At 39.2% G+C, this 15,590-nt stretch overlaps 1 protein-coding gene across 2 annotated transcripts in view; it reads right to left on the bottom strand.

The window, feature by feature from the left end:
• Nucleotides 1–1,700: 1,700 nt before the first annotated feature.
• Nucleotides 1,701–15,590, bottom strand: part of SLC9A6 (solute carrier family 9 member A6) — a 53,436-nt gene continuing 39,546 nt past the window's right edge. For both annotated transcript variants that reach the window (XM_081222579.1, XM_081222578.1), the window contains 3 exons: nt 13,944–14,023; nt 8,115–8,220; nt 1,701–4,394 (listed from right to left, as the gene is read on the bottom strand). In XM_081222579.1, coding sequence (XP_081078705.1) covers nt 4,122–4,394; nt 8,115–8,220; nt 13,944–14,023 — 459 coding nt within the window. In that variant the 3' untranslated portion in view covers nt 1,701–4,121. The remainder of the gene's footprint in view (nt 4,395–8,114; nt 8,221–13,943; nt 14,024–15,590) is intronic.

The raw sequence follows: 15,590 nt of genomic DNA on the forward strand, positions 1-15,590 counted from the left end.
TATCCCGTTGTCAGGAAAAGCTTCCCTATCCCCCTATCACCAAATTACAGTCCCCTCTCAGAGCCTCCTGTATTTTTCCATCGTGTGATGATTGTATTTGATGTTATTTGCTGGTTATTTGAGGTAGATATTCTCCTACCCTAAGGCACTCAGTCTCTCTTGCCTGAATGATCCCCAACAATGCTGTGAGATGGCTGTTGGCATCCCCTGTAGAATATGCTCTGTAAGAGCAGGAACTGCTGTTATTTGCTGCTATAGCCATCACGTGGGGCACAAAGCAAGTACGCAAATATTTCTTGAATGACAACTTTACAACTAAGAAATTGCTGAAGGCTCAGCAACATGTAAGTGGTCGATGTTACACAATAAGCCCGCAGTAGAGTCTAGATTTGAACCCAGGTCTGAGTAACTCCAAACCCTGGGTTTTTTCTACTACACCAAACTCTGTGGGTGCAGAGCCATTGTTCAGGACCTCGCGGTCTTCCATAAAAGGTGGGCCCCTTGGTGAAAATGTTAGAGGCAGAGTGTGAAGCCATGGCACTAGCCAGGTTGCCTCACCCATGGGCTCAAAGAGATACAGGAGAGCACTTCACTAAGAATTTGAGAAACTTCCCAACTAGGGGAACTTGTGTCTGGCAGCCAGCAGTGCAGTAGACGGAAGGACAGAGCTGAGACTTCATGCCCTACCCTGGCCTGATGGCAAGCAGGTGGTGGATGGGCAGCAGGATGGACGTCTGCATCTCCTTTCATCATCCTTCTAGTTATACTCAAGATGGACTAGCCCATCGTGTGCTATTGGAGCTGGGAGAGTAGTAGGTAACAAATCTAGACTTTGGATTTGAATCCTGGATCTGTCACTTACTAGCAGTGTGACAACTTCCCTCCACCTGAGTTCCCTCATCTGTGAAAGGAGAATACCACAAAGCATGATTAAGATTAGATTAAAATGTGGATGAAAAGAACACCTCCTATATACACTGCCTGGATCTAAGGGGGCTCAAAAAATGAGAACTACTATTTTTATCATTCCCAGTTTATTTCAAGCCTCATACCTCAATGCTGCATTATCTGTGTGCAGTACTTCCTGGCAAGGACTTTCTGATTAAGTCAAGACATCTACATTTTCATATCCTTACACCTATGCACGGAGTCAGGTAAACAAATAGACTTGCTCAAATCTAATGCAGGGTTTTATTTGTGAATTAGGAAACATGAGTTTGTTCAAGAAACGAGCAGCAAAGCTGCTGTCACCAAACCCCACCTACAAAACTTCTTACGTACAAAGAGAAAGACCTGTCTTTAACTTGGAAAAAGGACTATTTGTGTGTTCGTGCTCTCAACCCAACTTGCAACTGCCTTTCTACCTAACTGGATACAGAATTTACTCCCCCCATATAATGGAACTAACATTTTCATGACATTATCCACCACTGAGCTAACAGGCTACAAATCAATGTAATAGAATTCGACTGCTTTGAGTCGTATTTCTTAAATGGTCCCATAAGCAAATACATCCAGCCTCACACATAAGCACCAACAATTTGCCACCCCGTAAGTTACGTTCCGTAAGGTTTTTGTTTGTTGCTTTTTAAAACATCAGTCTTCCCCCTTTCCCAGTAGGTATATAGGTAGAAAAATAAATGAAGTCAGCACTCTTTACTTCTCACTAGAATAAACTGTGACTCAAACACTCTGAGTGGTTATTTGCAAGGCTATAATTTTTTTAATGACAGATTTTCCTAAAAGAAACCACTATAACATCTGTCCAAGAACTCCAAGGGAAAACAAAAAATACATAAAAGATTAAAAGTCTATTACTTTAACAGCACATTGCCAAACACGAACAACTAGGATAAAATGCCAAGGAACCTTAAAAAATAACTTGAAAAGATGCAACGTTCAAGTCATTCAAACGTGTAGGGTCCACAAAGAACAGAAAAACAAGTCCGAGAACAGTTCTACTTGTGCATGATGGGAACTCAGACTGTACCTCATCCAAGTTCATTCAGATGTCTCAAACCAATAGATGTATGAGCAGAGTTTGTTTTTTTCTTCTTTGCTTGGAGATGTGCACGCAGATTAGAGGAGAGGAGAATCTACCAGATGCTGATGTAAGCGCAGCAGGCTTGGTTCCCCTCTGATAAAGTACGAAGGCAGATTTAGTTGACTCAAGCTTTACCAGTTTCCCTAAGAAAAAGTCTTATGCATGCTGAAACAGACGAGTTACTGAATTTGTCATGCTAAGTATTTACAGCCATTTTCATAAAGTGAGCTCAATAACTTGACAGGATAAAAAAGGTAGTTGTGAATTTCTTATATAACCTTTTACAACGTGAATGACTTCGTGGGTAAATGACGCTGAAGTTCAAAGCCCCTCAAACACACATTAACAAGAAATTATTGACTGCATGAAGAGGCACACATCGTAGAAAATGCACACTTCACGGGGTTCCTGCATAGCAGGAAAGTCGCTACCACTACATAACAAATGGCTATGCCAACAGTTAGAGCTGCCACTCAAGGGTCCAACAGTAGAATTCCCTCAAAATCGCAAGGAGTGTTTGCATCACAGCAAGGAAACCTTTGGGAAGACAAGTACATATTTTGTTTGCAAAGATATTTTGTGTTGGACAATTTGAACATCACATAAACAAATCCGTTTTTGAATTGGGTATGATTTAAGGCAATGCTACTCAGACCTGAGGGGGAAAAAACCCACAGAAGTTTCTAGTTTTCTTCTGAAACTTTGACGGGTCAGAATCAGTGTCGGAAAGGATCCCCCCACTAAGCATTCAATGCACCATTAGGTATCTGCAGCTTACAAGATAGAATCCACTTTCATACTCTGAATATGAAATGGGCAATGTTATGTACTCTTCCTTGAAAACTGTAAAAAAACAAAACAAACATGGCAGCTTAGGTGTTTCATATTAAAATGTCACATGAGCATGAAGACAACTACACCTGGCGCACGCAAAGGAGCAGCCGCCCTCACGGCAAGCTCTCCGCAGCTGTATTTCTCTCATGACTGGCTGTGGTGTAGTGTGGAACGGTCAGGGATTCATAAATTAACTTTTAACATCAACTATAGACTAATGAATGACAATTAGACACAAGTAAGTTCAAAAGTTTTACATTTTGCTCCTGTTTGGCTGCTAAAGAGCAGCGATTTAAATCGATATAAAAACGTCTGACCACAAAGCTTGCTGTACACATAAAGTACATAATCAAAAAGTAAGCAGCAACTGAATTTATTTAAACTTATCTGGTATATAGTATTTACATATTTGGGGGGAGAGCTCTCTGAAACCACCATGCTCCTCACTCCCCTTCCTGGCCTCTGCCCCCTCTCCGCCTGCCCCAGCCCCTCCAAATCGAAATCAAGTGCTCTGAACTATATACAACTGTACTTTGGCTAAGTGGGCTGGATGGCGCGACTCCTTCCCAGGTCTTGGAGTGGAAGAAAAGAAACAAAGTCTTGGAAGTCATGTGCAGCCTTCTTTTCCGAGTAGCAGTGTACTGTAGCCAACAAATCTGTTCTTTTCATGGCAAGGGGGGCAAAGGGCCCCCGCACTTCACTCCCCATTGTGAATGGGGCAAGATCCAAAGCCATTGGCCTCTTGCACCACAACAGGCCACCGGACAAAAAGGAAAGGAAAAGGTCACGACAGAGGCAGCAGCAAATCAACACAAGTTTCCCGACAAAGGAACTTCTCCTGCTAGCACTCCCCCCTTCCTCTCCCTCCCCTCCCACAAACTCATTGCCTTAAAATTAACTCATATCACGAGAACTCGGTACTCCGGTTAAGTGTCAGGTAAATATTAGAAAGAGTACATCTGTCACCGTGTATACTTGAACTGGGACATAAAGCTTGGACACACAACATCACTGAAATTAACTTCCTAAAACAGATCCGGTCTACATAGTGCAGCCAATAAAACGTAAGAGTTTGTTCACAATCTGCCTTGTACAGGGTATTTATAGTCTTTCAATGCCATATAAATAGCATTTATACAGCTTAAACATTCAGAGACATGCACTGGGACTTTTTAGGTAGTACGAATTTCTTCACAATCACATGTGCAAATTTTACAGATCACTAAGTGAGTAAGGAGTAAGCTTAGGCTGGACCGTGTCTTGTATTATCTAACAAATTTAACGGGGGTTCAGAGTCATCCATAGGAAGAACCAGGCGTGTTCCCCGAATGACCAGTTCGTGGTCCCCGAATGCAAGCTCCCGATCCAGGGCATCTTCAGAACTGTTTCCCATAAATCTCCTAGGGGCACCGGATGATGCTGATTCAGTGTTCACGGTAGAATCTCCATACGTCAAACTAATATCACCATCATTGAGAATAAGATCAGAGTCATCATCTTTCAACTGCTCCTGGTTCTAAATTCAAATAAAATAAGTTTTGCAAATTGTTATGAAATTCAAGAAACATTTCCAATAGCAGAATTTTCAAGGATGCCCTATTTAAAACGCTTCAGGGGCTGCTCCCTGCCCTCAGGATAAAGTCGAAAGTCCTCACCTTGGCTTAAAAGACACTGTGCGACTTGGGCCCCTCAGCTTCATCTCCCACCACCATCTGTTTCTCTGACCTCACCCGCCCCACTGTGTGCCCGAAGACTGGAGTGCTGACAGCTGCCCCAAATCTCTCGTGCTTTCTCTTACGTCCTGTCTCCTCTCCCCTCCTTCACGTGACTAGCACCTACTTATCACTGAAGTCTTGGCTGAAAGGTCACTTTCTCCCAGAAGTCTTCCTTGATCAACCAAGGCTAGCTCAGGTGTCCTCCTGTGTTCTCCCCTAGCGTCCTGTACTTAGTCTTCTCCCTTTGCATAACTACTCAGGCAGTGGTTTGCGCCACACACACCCCCACACACTAGACCCTAAGTCCCTTGTACACTGTACTTCAATCACCTAACGGTTTGGGGGCACAGAGAAAGTATTCGCTAAATGTAAGTTCAATTGATTGTTGAACAGAGTTATACAAATGAAGCTTTTACTGCCGTATCAACAATACCTAGAAATACTGAACCCTCACTACACACTTGTCACCCAGCTCAATGGGCTTTGGTTCTAATGGAAACTTTGGGGCCCAAAAGAATATAAATAAATAAAGTTCGAGAAAAGGGAAAAAATGTCTAGCATATATAGTGCCATTGTGGCAAATTAAAAAGTGTACATGTGCACAGGAAAGTCTAGAAGGTATTCAACAAAATGACAGCTCTGCATGACAGAATTGCTAGTGGTTTTTATTTTCTTATGTTTTTGTACTATCTGAAATTTTATTATAATGAGTATATATTACTTTTAAAAATCAGAAAGTCATTTTTTTAAAATGTAGAGTAAGAATCATTCTAAATACTCATATTGATCTAGCAAAAAAAAAAGTCTGTGACTAATACTCCTTGAGGGAAGTAGAGCTGACAGAAACATCCTACACTCAGCTCTCCTATCCTGTGCATGTTTAAAATCTTTAAATTTGTCTAAGAGGGTCAAATAGACTGAGGGCACGATTGGACAAAAATTTTAAAACTTAAAAAAAAAATTTGCTGTTGCTAAAAATTTGCCTAAATACTCAAAGACAAAGACATGTGAATTAAAAAACAAACAAACTCATTCCACCAACCAGCCATAATCCCTTCCTGCCCAATCCAGTTATAACAGTTAAGTCTAACAAGCGTGTCTATCGCTTAATTCAGCAATACTCAAAGCTCTGTGGTACCTTCACTCGTCAGCAGGGGCTCTTCAGCACCTTCTAATGCATTTATTAGGTTTCAGGTTTGGGGCAATATCTACCAAATTTTAAAATGCATATGACTTTTGACCCAGCAACTTAACCTTTAAAATCTATTCTTTATAACTTTATATTCTTGGGTAAATTTATATACACAAGGATATTCACTGTAAACATTGTTTGTAATAACAAAAACACAAAAGGAGGAACAATGTAAAGGTCTAGCCACAGGAGACTAATTAAATCAATCTTGGCAAAACCACACTGTGCAGCCACCACTAGAGAGAAGGTAAGGGATCTCATGGACTCTTAGAAACATATCCATGCTGTATCATTAAGTGGAAAAAGCAAGTAGCAGGACAATACTCTTATTATGATCCCATTTGTGTAAAACAATAACAAAGAGGGCTATATATACACATATAAGTTTGTGTAGATAAACTATAGCAGGGAGTATCCAAAATAAACCCTTAATAAAGACTGCCTCTGGGGGATGGAGGTAGGAGAAAGAGAGCAACTTTTATTTTTCACTTTGTACATTCCATACTGTTTGAATATCTGGCTGCAAGCATGCTACTTTTATAATTTAATAAGTAGTTAACATAGCAAAACATAAAATTAAAAAAATAAGTTTTATGGTTGTTATGGGTTACATGGTATCTCCCCCCCACCGCACACCCCACCAAGAGATGTGAAATCCTAACTCCCAGTACCTGTGAATGTGACCTTATCTGGAAATAGAGTCTTTGCAGGTGATCACATTAAGATGAGGTCCTTGGTGTGGGCCCTGATCAAGTATGACTGGTGGGTGCCCTTATAAAAAGGGGAAATTTGGAGGCACAGACACACACGCACACACAGGGAGAACGCCAGGTACAGATGAAGACAGAGATCTGTGTGATGCATCTTCAAGCCAAAGGATGCCAAAGACGGCCAGCAAACCACGAGAAGCTGGAGAGAGCCCTCGGAAGGCCCTAACCCAGCTGGCACCTTGACCTCAGACTTCTAGCCTCCAGAACTTGAAACAGTAAATTTCTGTTGTCAAGCCATTCAGTTTGGGGTACTCTGTTATGGCAGCCCAAGGAAACGAATAGAACAATGCCGTATTTTGCTATCCACAGGACACACAGGCATTGTGGAACTCTTCTGGCTTTTGGTGATGGCGAGTGGGTCTTTGGAATCCCAGAGCCAGACCTCACTGCTTTAACTGACAAAGCTGGCTGACCCCTCAGCACAGAGCCACATGGGCTAACAGGGTAAAGAGGGAATGGGGGCCGTGCTTGATACGGGAGCCTGGGCAAAGTGGGAGGGAGGGACAAGACAACACGGGGTGTTCCCCCCAGCCTACCAGTAGTCTGTCGGAACTGTGCACTGACTCAACATAACACAACGCTGCAGAGTGCTCCTCCCTGACCCAGGTGCCACCCCTGCTAAGACTCCTCTTCCCCATCCATTCTCTGCGGGATCTGCTCGAAAACACCACGGAGGTGGTCACAGGGAACTGGAGGGTGCACGTCTACACTGCTTTACCACAGGCTCATCTCTCAACTCAAGGTGTTGCATCAGAGTAGTCAAAATTGGTGGGTTTTGTTAACATGGGCACTTTATTTGATGCACCAGATTATTTTTGAAGGGTTGGGTTAGAAGTAAAGGTTTTTTAAAAAGAACTTGAAAAATTAAATGTTCATATTTTAAAATAAAAACCCGTTAGCATTTGTCATTTCTTTCTTTGTGGCAATACCTGCTGAATCACTAATCTTTTTTTTTCATCAGAAAGCGTTTACAGTATCATGACTTTATTCATACTGATTTTCTTCATCATATGCATGAATCACTAATCTTATGTCTGCAGCTAAGGAAAAAATATGGAATCTAGATTATATCTAGATATATCCATGCCTCCCAGCGATACGGTACACAGGTAGATAAACTTTCCCTAATACCTGAAATAAAAGAGCATCTGTTGCACTTTAGGGGCATCAAAAAATGTTTTAGTAATCCTCTTCACATGACTGTGACGACCCTGATTTATAGATTACAATATACGCAGTTAGTACCAAGCTCAGGCCACATGCTGCAAATAAATGAAAACCAGCATGGAAATAGAATTATTTACTAAAATCACTGACAGTAAGATGAGATGCTATTCTATATCTTTTTTCAAATGATGGCTCAAAGGCTGTGAATTATATTTATAGATTTCAGTGCATTTTCTGGCTGAGCAAAATATGTTTATATTCCTGCTTGTGGATTTTATACCTTAAACACAAGCAAAGCAAAACAAAACAAAAAACAAGTAACCCATCCATAGAGCAGATAATTTTAAATTTAACTTAATGAAGAACTTAGGTTCTGGATAAAACCAACTTACCTCATAAGCCTGGGGGCTGGTTAGGCATCTCGCAATGGGTCCACAGCAGGCAGGGAGGGTTGTCGTAAGAGGAGGTCCACTGTGCGTCAGCAGAGGCTTCAGGTAGCTGTGCCAGTTAAGGAAGAGCTGTGTTCCTTTCTTTACCAATTTAAAAGAACAATCTGTTTGATAACAATCACTGTCACAGTGTACCTACCAATTCAGATAGCAAATGTTGTCCCATTTCATGACCCTATTATGCAACGGGAGGGAGATTTTATTATTATCTCTGTTTTACAAATATGGAAACTCAGGCTCATAGAAGTCAATGATCTGCCTAAAGTCACACAATTAAGTAAACGGAGGACCAATACTCGAACCCAGATTGGTTTGATTCCAAATCCTATGCCCTTTCCACTATATCATATTGCCTTTCTGATTTTACTAAAGCCAAAATGAAGACAAAATCGCTCTCAATTTAGCACTGAAGGAGACACAGAAGAAAGTAAAGAATGGTAAGAGCCTAAAAAGAGATTAAATATTCCAGTAGTAGAATAGAGTAATAAAAATGGTTTTAATTATTTATTGTAGATTCAGCTGGCCTCTTCAATGAGTTGAAACTTTAGTATCAAAGGAAACTCAATTCTAAAAACATTAAAAAAATTATGCATCATGAGGTCCTCTGTCATAGACTCTTATTTCAGTATTCATCTATTCTCCAAAAATAAAAATAAAAACAGATGCAACAATATATTTGATACTCAGAAGAAAAAAAGAGGGAATCATGAGAAAAAGCAGAAAAAGGGAGAAAGACACATACATATTCGCTACTTTCTAAAATTACAACTTAAGGTTGTTCTCAATTAAAAATGAGGAGGCCAAAGAAATTTACATAAATTCACATATTTATAAACTCTAAGATTAAAGTACTTCATATAAACACACTTACATAGTTCATAAAACATCTTGCCACACAAAACCACTGAAAATCTGGAATGATGAATTCTACTAGTGCATTAAGTATAGAAAGTACCAGATCGTAGTTTAGTGGTACTTAACAGGCTAGTACTGAGGCTAATAAGTCTTGGTATTTAACTCTATAAGAACAAATTCCCTAAAAACTAAAACTTACCAAATATTGACAAAAGGAAATCTGAATAGTCCTGTATTTATTAAAGAAACTAAAAACCTTTTCATACAAAAAGTTCCAGGCCCAGAAGGCTTCACTGGTTAAAATCTTCCCAGACTTTAAAATAACACCAATCTTACACAAACTCCTCCAGAAAAACAGAAAAAGAGAAAATTCTTCCCTACCCGTTTTATAAAACTAGCACAATCTTCCTATAGAAACTTGACAAGGACATTACAAGAAAAAAAAATCATGAGCCAATACCTCTCATGAAAAGACACAAAAATCAGACACAAAATATTAGCAAATTAAATCTAGTGACATACACAATGAATAATATCATAATCAAGTGGGATTTGTTCCAGCAATGTAAGATTGGCTTAACATTCAAACAATTGATGAAAATCAGCAAGATAACACACTAAAGGAGAAAAAAATAAATACATGACCATCTCAGTTGATGTAGAAAAAGCGTCTAATTATATTCAATACCTATTTATGGTAAGAACTCTTAGCAGACTAGAAATAGAAAGGAATTTTCTTACATTGATCAAGGATATCTCAAAAACTGACAACTAACATCATACTCAATGGTGAAATACTGAAAAATTTCCCCCTTAGGTCAGGAATAAGACAAGAATGCCCACTATCATCACTTATATTTAACATTGTACTGGGAATGTCCAGCCAATATAATAAGACATAAAAAAATTACAAGGTATTGGACAAGAAAAAATCAAACATTATTATTCACTTGGTTATATGCATAGAAAATAGAGACTAAAAACTATTAGAAATGTAAGTGAACTTAACAAGATTGCTGGATACAAGGCCGATATATAAAAATCCAATTGTATACCTATATATTAAGGGCAAAAATGTAGAAAATAAAATAAAATGAAATACATACCATTTAAAATAGCACCCAAAATACCAAATATAGAGAGATAAATATAATGAAAGATGTGCAAGACCTGTCACTAAAAACTATAAAACATTAATGAGAGAAGTTAAAGAAGATCTAAATAAATGGAGGGATATACCGTGTTCATGGATTGGAAGACTCAATATTGTTAAAATGTCAGTTCTCTCCAAATTCATCCACAGATTTAATACAAATTCAATGATTTGCCAGCAGGTTATTTTCTGTGTGTGTGTGAGCATGAGTGTTCATGTATGTATGGAAAATGACAAGTTGTTTCTAAAATTTAGATGAAAATGCCATGGACCTAAAATAGCTAAGGCAATACTAAAGAATGACAAACCTGTAGAATTTCTCCTATTGGATAGCAAGACTTATTAAAAAGTACAATAATTAAGAGAGTGTGGTATTGATGTAAAAATAGACAAACAGAAAAGACGGTCCGGAAACAAGAACCCCCTGACTTATATGGCCAAGTGATTTACAACAAAAGTTCCACTGCAATACAGTGGGTTAAGGATGGCATTTCCAATAAACGGTGCTGGGTCAACTGAATACTCATACGGGAAAAAATAGGTCTTGACCCACACCTCACACTATACACAAAAATTAATTTGTAATGGATCGAAGACTTAAATGTGATAGTTAAGACAATCATATGTTTAGAAGAAAACATAGGAAAATATCTTCATGACCTTGGGATATAAAAGATCTCTTAAGACACAAAAAGCACTAACCATAAAAGAAAAGATTAATGAAATAAGCTTCATTAAAATGAAGAATTTCTGTTCCTCAAAAGACAGGATTACAAAAATGAAAAGATAAGCTATAGATTGGGAGAAGATAGTCACAATACATATAACTAACAAAGAACTCAATTCAGGAATGTAGAAAGAACTACAAGTAAATAAAAAAAGATAAGACAGTTCAAATAAATAGTGAGCAAAAGAACCGAACAGACACACTTCATAAAAGAGGATATCCAAATAGCCAATAAACATATGAAAGGAAACCTCACTGGTTATCAGAGGAATGCAAATTAAACCACATGAGATATCACCACACACCCACTGAAATGGCTAAAATTTCAAATGCTGACCAATACCAAGTTTTGGAGGAGATGTGGAACAACTTAACTTGCTTGTGGGAGTGTAAATTGGTTACAACCACTCTGGAAAATGGGTTGGCAATATCTATTAAAGCTAAACATACACTTGCTCCAAATTCCACTCTTAGGTGGAAGAGAAATGAGTGCCTATGTTCATCAAAAGATGTACAAACAGGGAATTTCCTGGTGGTGGTTAAGAATCTGCCTGCCAGTGCAGGGGACACGGGTTCGAGCCCTGGCCAGGGAATATCCCACATGCCGCGGAGCAACTAAGCCCATGCGCCACAACTACTAAGTCTATGCTCTAGAGCCTGCAAGCCACAACTACTGAGCCCACATGCTGCAACTACTGAGCCGGTGTGCCTAGAGCCCATGTTCTGCAACAAGAGAAGCCACCGCAGTGAGAAGTCCGCGCACCACAACGAAGAGCAGCCCCCGCTCACCGCAACTAGAGAAAGCCCACCCGCAGCAACAAAGACCCAACACAGCCATAAATAAATAAATTAATTAAAAGATTATTTTTTAAAAAAGATGTACAAACAAATGTTTAGCTTTATTTATAATCATCAAAAGCAGGAAACAACCTAAATGTTTATCAACAATAGTTTCTGAGATATCCTTGACCAAAAAAAAAAAAAAAAAAAAGAAAAAGAAAACCCCTAAAAACCAAAACCCTGTAGTATATTCATACTATTTATGGAACACTACACAGCAATGATAAAGAATGAATTACTGGTACAGGCAACAATATAGATAAGTTACACAATGTTGACTGAAAGAAGCAAAACATAAAGTAATACATAGTATATAATTCCATTTATATGAAGATCAAAAATAGGTAAAACTAATCCATGTTGCAAGAAATCAGAACAGTGGCCGCCCTTTTGGCTGGGATAGGGTAGCCCTTCAGGGAAGGCATTACTGACTGCAGGAACACAGGGAGCCTTCTGGGGTGCTTGAAATGTTCTTCATATCTTTATATGGGTGGCAGGCACACAGGTGTATACATAAGTCAAAATTCATTAAGCTGTACCCTTAAGATTTGTATATATTACAAATATATATTTAAGTTATATATTAAGATATATTTAAGTTATATCTCAATTATAACAAATGAACAAACTGACTGCACAAAGGAACTGAAATCTAGAATGATGAATGATTAATTCTACTAGGGCACTAGGTATTAAAATTACCAAGTCTTAGTCTAGTAGTACTGAGTCAAACAATTCTTGGTGGTCACTTCTATAATATAAAAAAATATTATTCTACTCTTTCTCTACATTAGGATCATTTAATTATTTTGTATATTATGCAGAAAATATACAAAACATTTATGAAGGAAAAACTAAACAATTTTTGTTAAATCAGAGGGATGAAAAAAATCCCAAGAGATATGGGAGTGGCTTATACCCAAAATGCTGATAATGGAGCCAAAAGTAATGACATAATCATTAAACAATTTTTTTTTTTTTTTTTTTTTTGCGGTACGCAGGCCTCTCACTGTTGTGGCCTCTCCTGTTGCGGAGCACAGGCTCCGGATGCTCAGGCTCAGTGGCCATGGCTCACGGGCCCAGCCGCTCTGCGGCATGTGGGATCTTCCCGGACCGGGGCATGAACCCGTGTCCCCTGCATCAGCAGGCGGACTCTCAACCACTGCGCCACCAGGGAAGCCCTCATTAAACAATTTTAAGGAGCCAGGATCTCTCTCCCTCTAATAGGAGTCTTAATACCATAGATAAGCGAGCATTCATGTTTCCATACATTAATTTTGAGTACTCGCAAAAAGTGAATGTAAAAACCTAGCAAACAGAATATAGTAAATAGTAGCTTCTAATGATAATTGTCAAGCGCATTTTTCTTAAACACAGAAGGTTTTGATCAGAAAGTCAAAAGCAAGGGGAAAACATTTTACATGGTTGTCCCAAATTTGCTTCAATGGAACATAAACCAGGTTTTGAATCCCTTACTGATAAGTCTCAGCCAGAAAGAACTCCATGGTCCCCTTTTCTAGTTCAACTTTCAAATAAGAAATTAATTTTAATAAATAGTGAGTGATAAAATGTTTTTTAAAAGGCATGATTTAAACAGGTTATTATATATAACCCGACCCAAAGTATAGCTATGAAGAAGACTGTTACGATAGGACAAGAAAGAAATCTGGTAAACAATGAAGCACTGGCATTCTGAATGGAGAGGAGAATCTCCCAGTCTGTGGAAAGGTCAGAGAAAAAAAGACATCGCTGACTACGGCGGTACCTAGCATCACTGAATTTCTCATTCTCATGTTTTTTCCTAAGGCAGTCTTTCCTCTTTTACTGTAACAAGCACACTGACAAGCACCAACAAATCCCTTTTGCGGCATTCACTCGGTTAGCTAAAGGACAATAAATATTAAAGTTTTCTCAATAAATAAACCTATATATCAAAACAAGTCTATCATAAGGGCTCCTGAGTCCCTGCACACAGCAGGCTTCTGCAGTAACCAGTCCTTACTGGTTCCATGGGTTTTCAGAGGATTCATCTGTGTGGGTTTCCTCTGGTAACCTTCTCTACTACACTGAAGAGGAAAGGGAAGACCAAAGGCAGGTTTTATATTCCAGTTCAGGAAGAGAGTGGTCAAAACCGTTGTTCCATTAAACTCTAGTTGTCCATGTCCATACTACCATTTTTTTTCTCAGTTAAGGATACTTATGATCAAAGTTATACCATATCCGGAAAAGCCAGGCACTCTCTGCTTTGGTAGTTCTTCTTTCACTTTCAGGAATACCCTGCAAACAGATAATAAATCAATACATACACAAAGATAAAAACACATTTATTTAAGAGTCATTTCTTTGTAGAATCAGGAACATAGTCTACCACATACGAGATATTCTCCAACATGGGTAACATGAGAAATTTAATAGCTTGTACACTGAGGCTTGGGAATAAAAAATTGAAGTGTTTTTCTGAACACTTCTATTACTCAGGCTGCTTACTGATTTATGAGTCTACTGGCATTTAAAAAAATCAGTGTGGGATAATCCACCCCCTAAATCTGAAAGGCTTACACCCACGTGAACTGCACCTTAAGTAGAAAACATCCCATCAACATCCCGATCTTTGGGAGTTGTCATGGGTCCCAAAGTTAACTGGCATTTTCAAAGTTGTTATTATGTTCTTAGAACACTAGCAAAATGTAAGTAAGTAGGGAAATTCCATGTTAAGCCTGACTGGGTAGGAGGGAAAAGTAACACAGCAAGCAGGCCTCTTCAAAAACAGCTCCCCCAAAACATAAACTGGGTCCTTATGTGTGATATGATGTGGTCAGTCAGCAGTGGCGCTGTTAGGCCACCTGGTTCGTCTCGGCTCTGACATGAACTAGTTGGGCAACTCCCTTTCCCTCTCTCCAGGGGAGTTTTTTCATGTATACAATGTTACTCGAAGGCTCTTTCCAGCATGAATGTTCTATGTTTCCGGGATTTTCGAAGAGTATGGAGTTTAGATTCTGGGTTTTGGTTCCTGTTCTTCCTGATTTTCGAAATAAATGAATCTTCCTCTCAACATGTATCAAAACATAGACAATATAAAAATGTTTGAGAACACTGTATGGGTTTACAAGAGCGGAGAATCACCCATATTTCCTTTCACATCAGAAGGCATTGGTTTGCATGTCTCCGCTTTTTGAAGAGCGACGAATCTGTAAATCTCACACGATCCTCTCACCACATGAGCACCTGTACACCCAACTCCCACACGCTCCGTAGTTACTAAAATCTTTCTCTGGGCTTCCCAGCAGACACTCAAAATACTGAGCAAACAATATACTGAGCCAAGGCATCCATACGGTTTTGAGGGCAAGGTAAAAATGATATTTTTTTCCTGGATGTCACAGCTGCTACTCACCTACCTGGCTCTCTCCCTGCCAGTCCATTTCCATTTGTCCTCTGTGGCGACAGAGGGGACATAGCAGGTGGAGACTTATGCAGATGGTGATCAAGCATTTGTCCAGGGACCTGTTTGGTAACTCTTCTTGTTTGGCCGTGGGGGTGGAGGCACTGAGGAGCTATTGCCCCTTGGAAAGCACCCCAGCAGCTCGCCATCATGGGAATTTATCCAGTCTTGTACAAATAGTTCAAGCCCATGAAATTATACTTTAAGGTTCTGACCACAAAAGGGGCAAGTACTTACTATGTCACGTACACACTCAGCACTCAATAGCTAGCAAAATTAGCATTCAGGAAATGAATCTGATAAAAAAATTTTTTAAACTACACTCTGAAGACAAATAAACCAGGGCTTGTTTCAGACAAGAAAAAGAACTGTGTTTTTAAAGAGATGCTTTCCATCTTCAAA

This window comes from Mesoplodon bidens, assembly GCF_964165515.1.
Source record: "Mesoplodon bidens genome assembly, chromosome: X".
NCBI lineage: Eukaryota > Metazoa > Chordata > Mammalia > Artiodactyla > Ziphiidae > Mesoplodon > Mesoplodon bidens.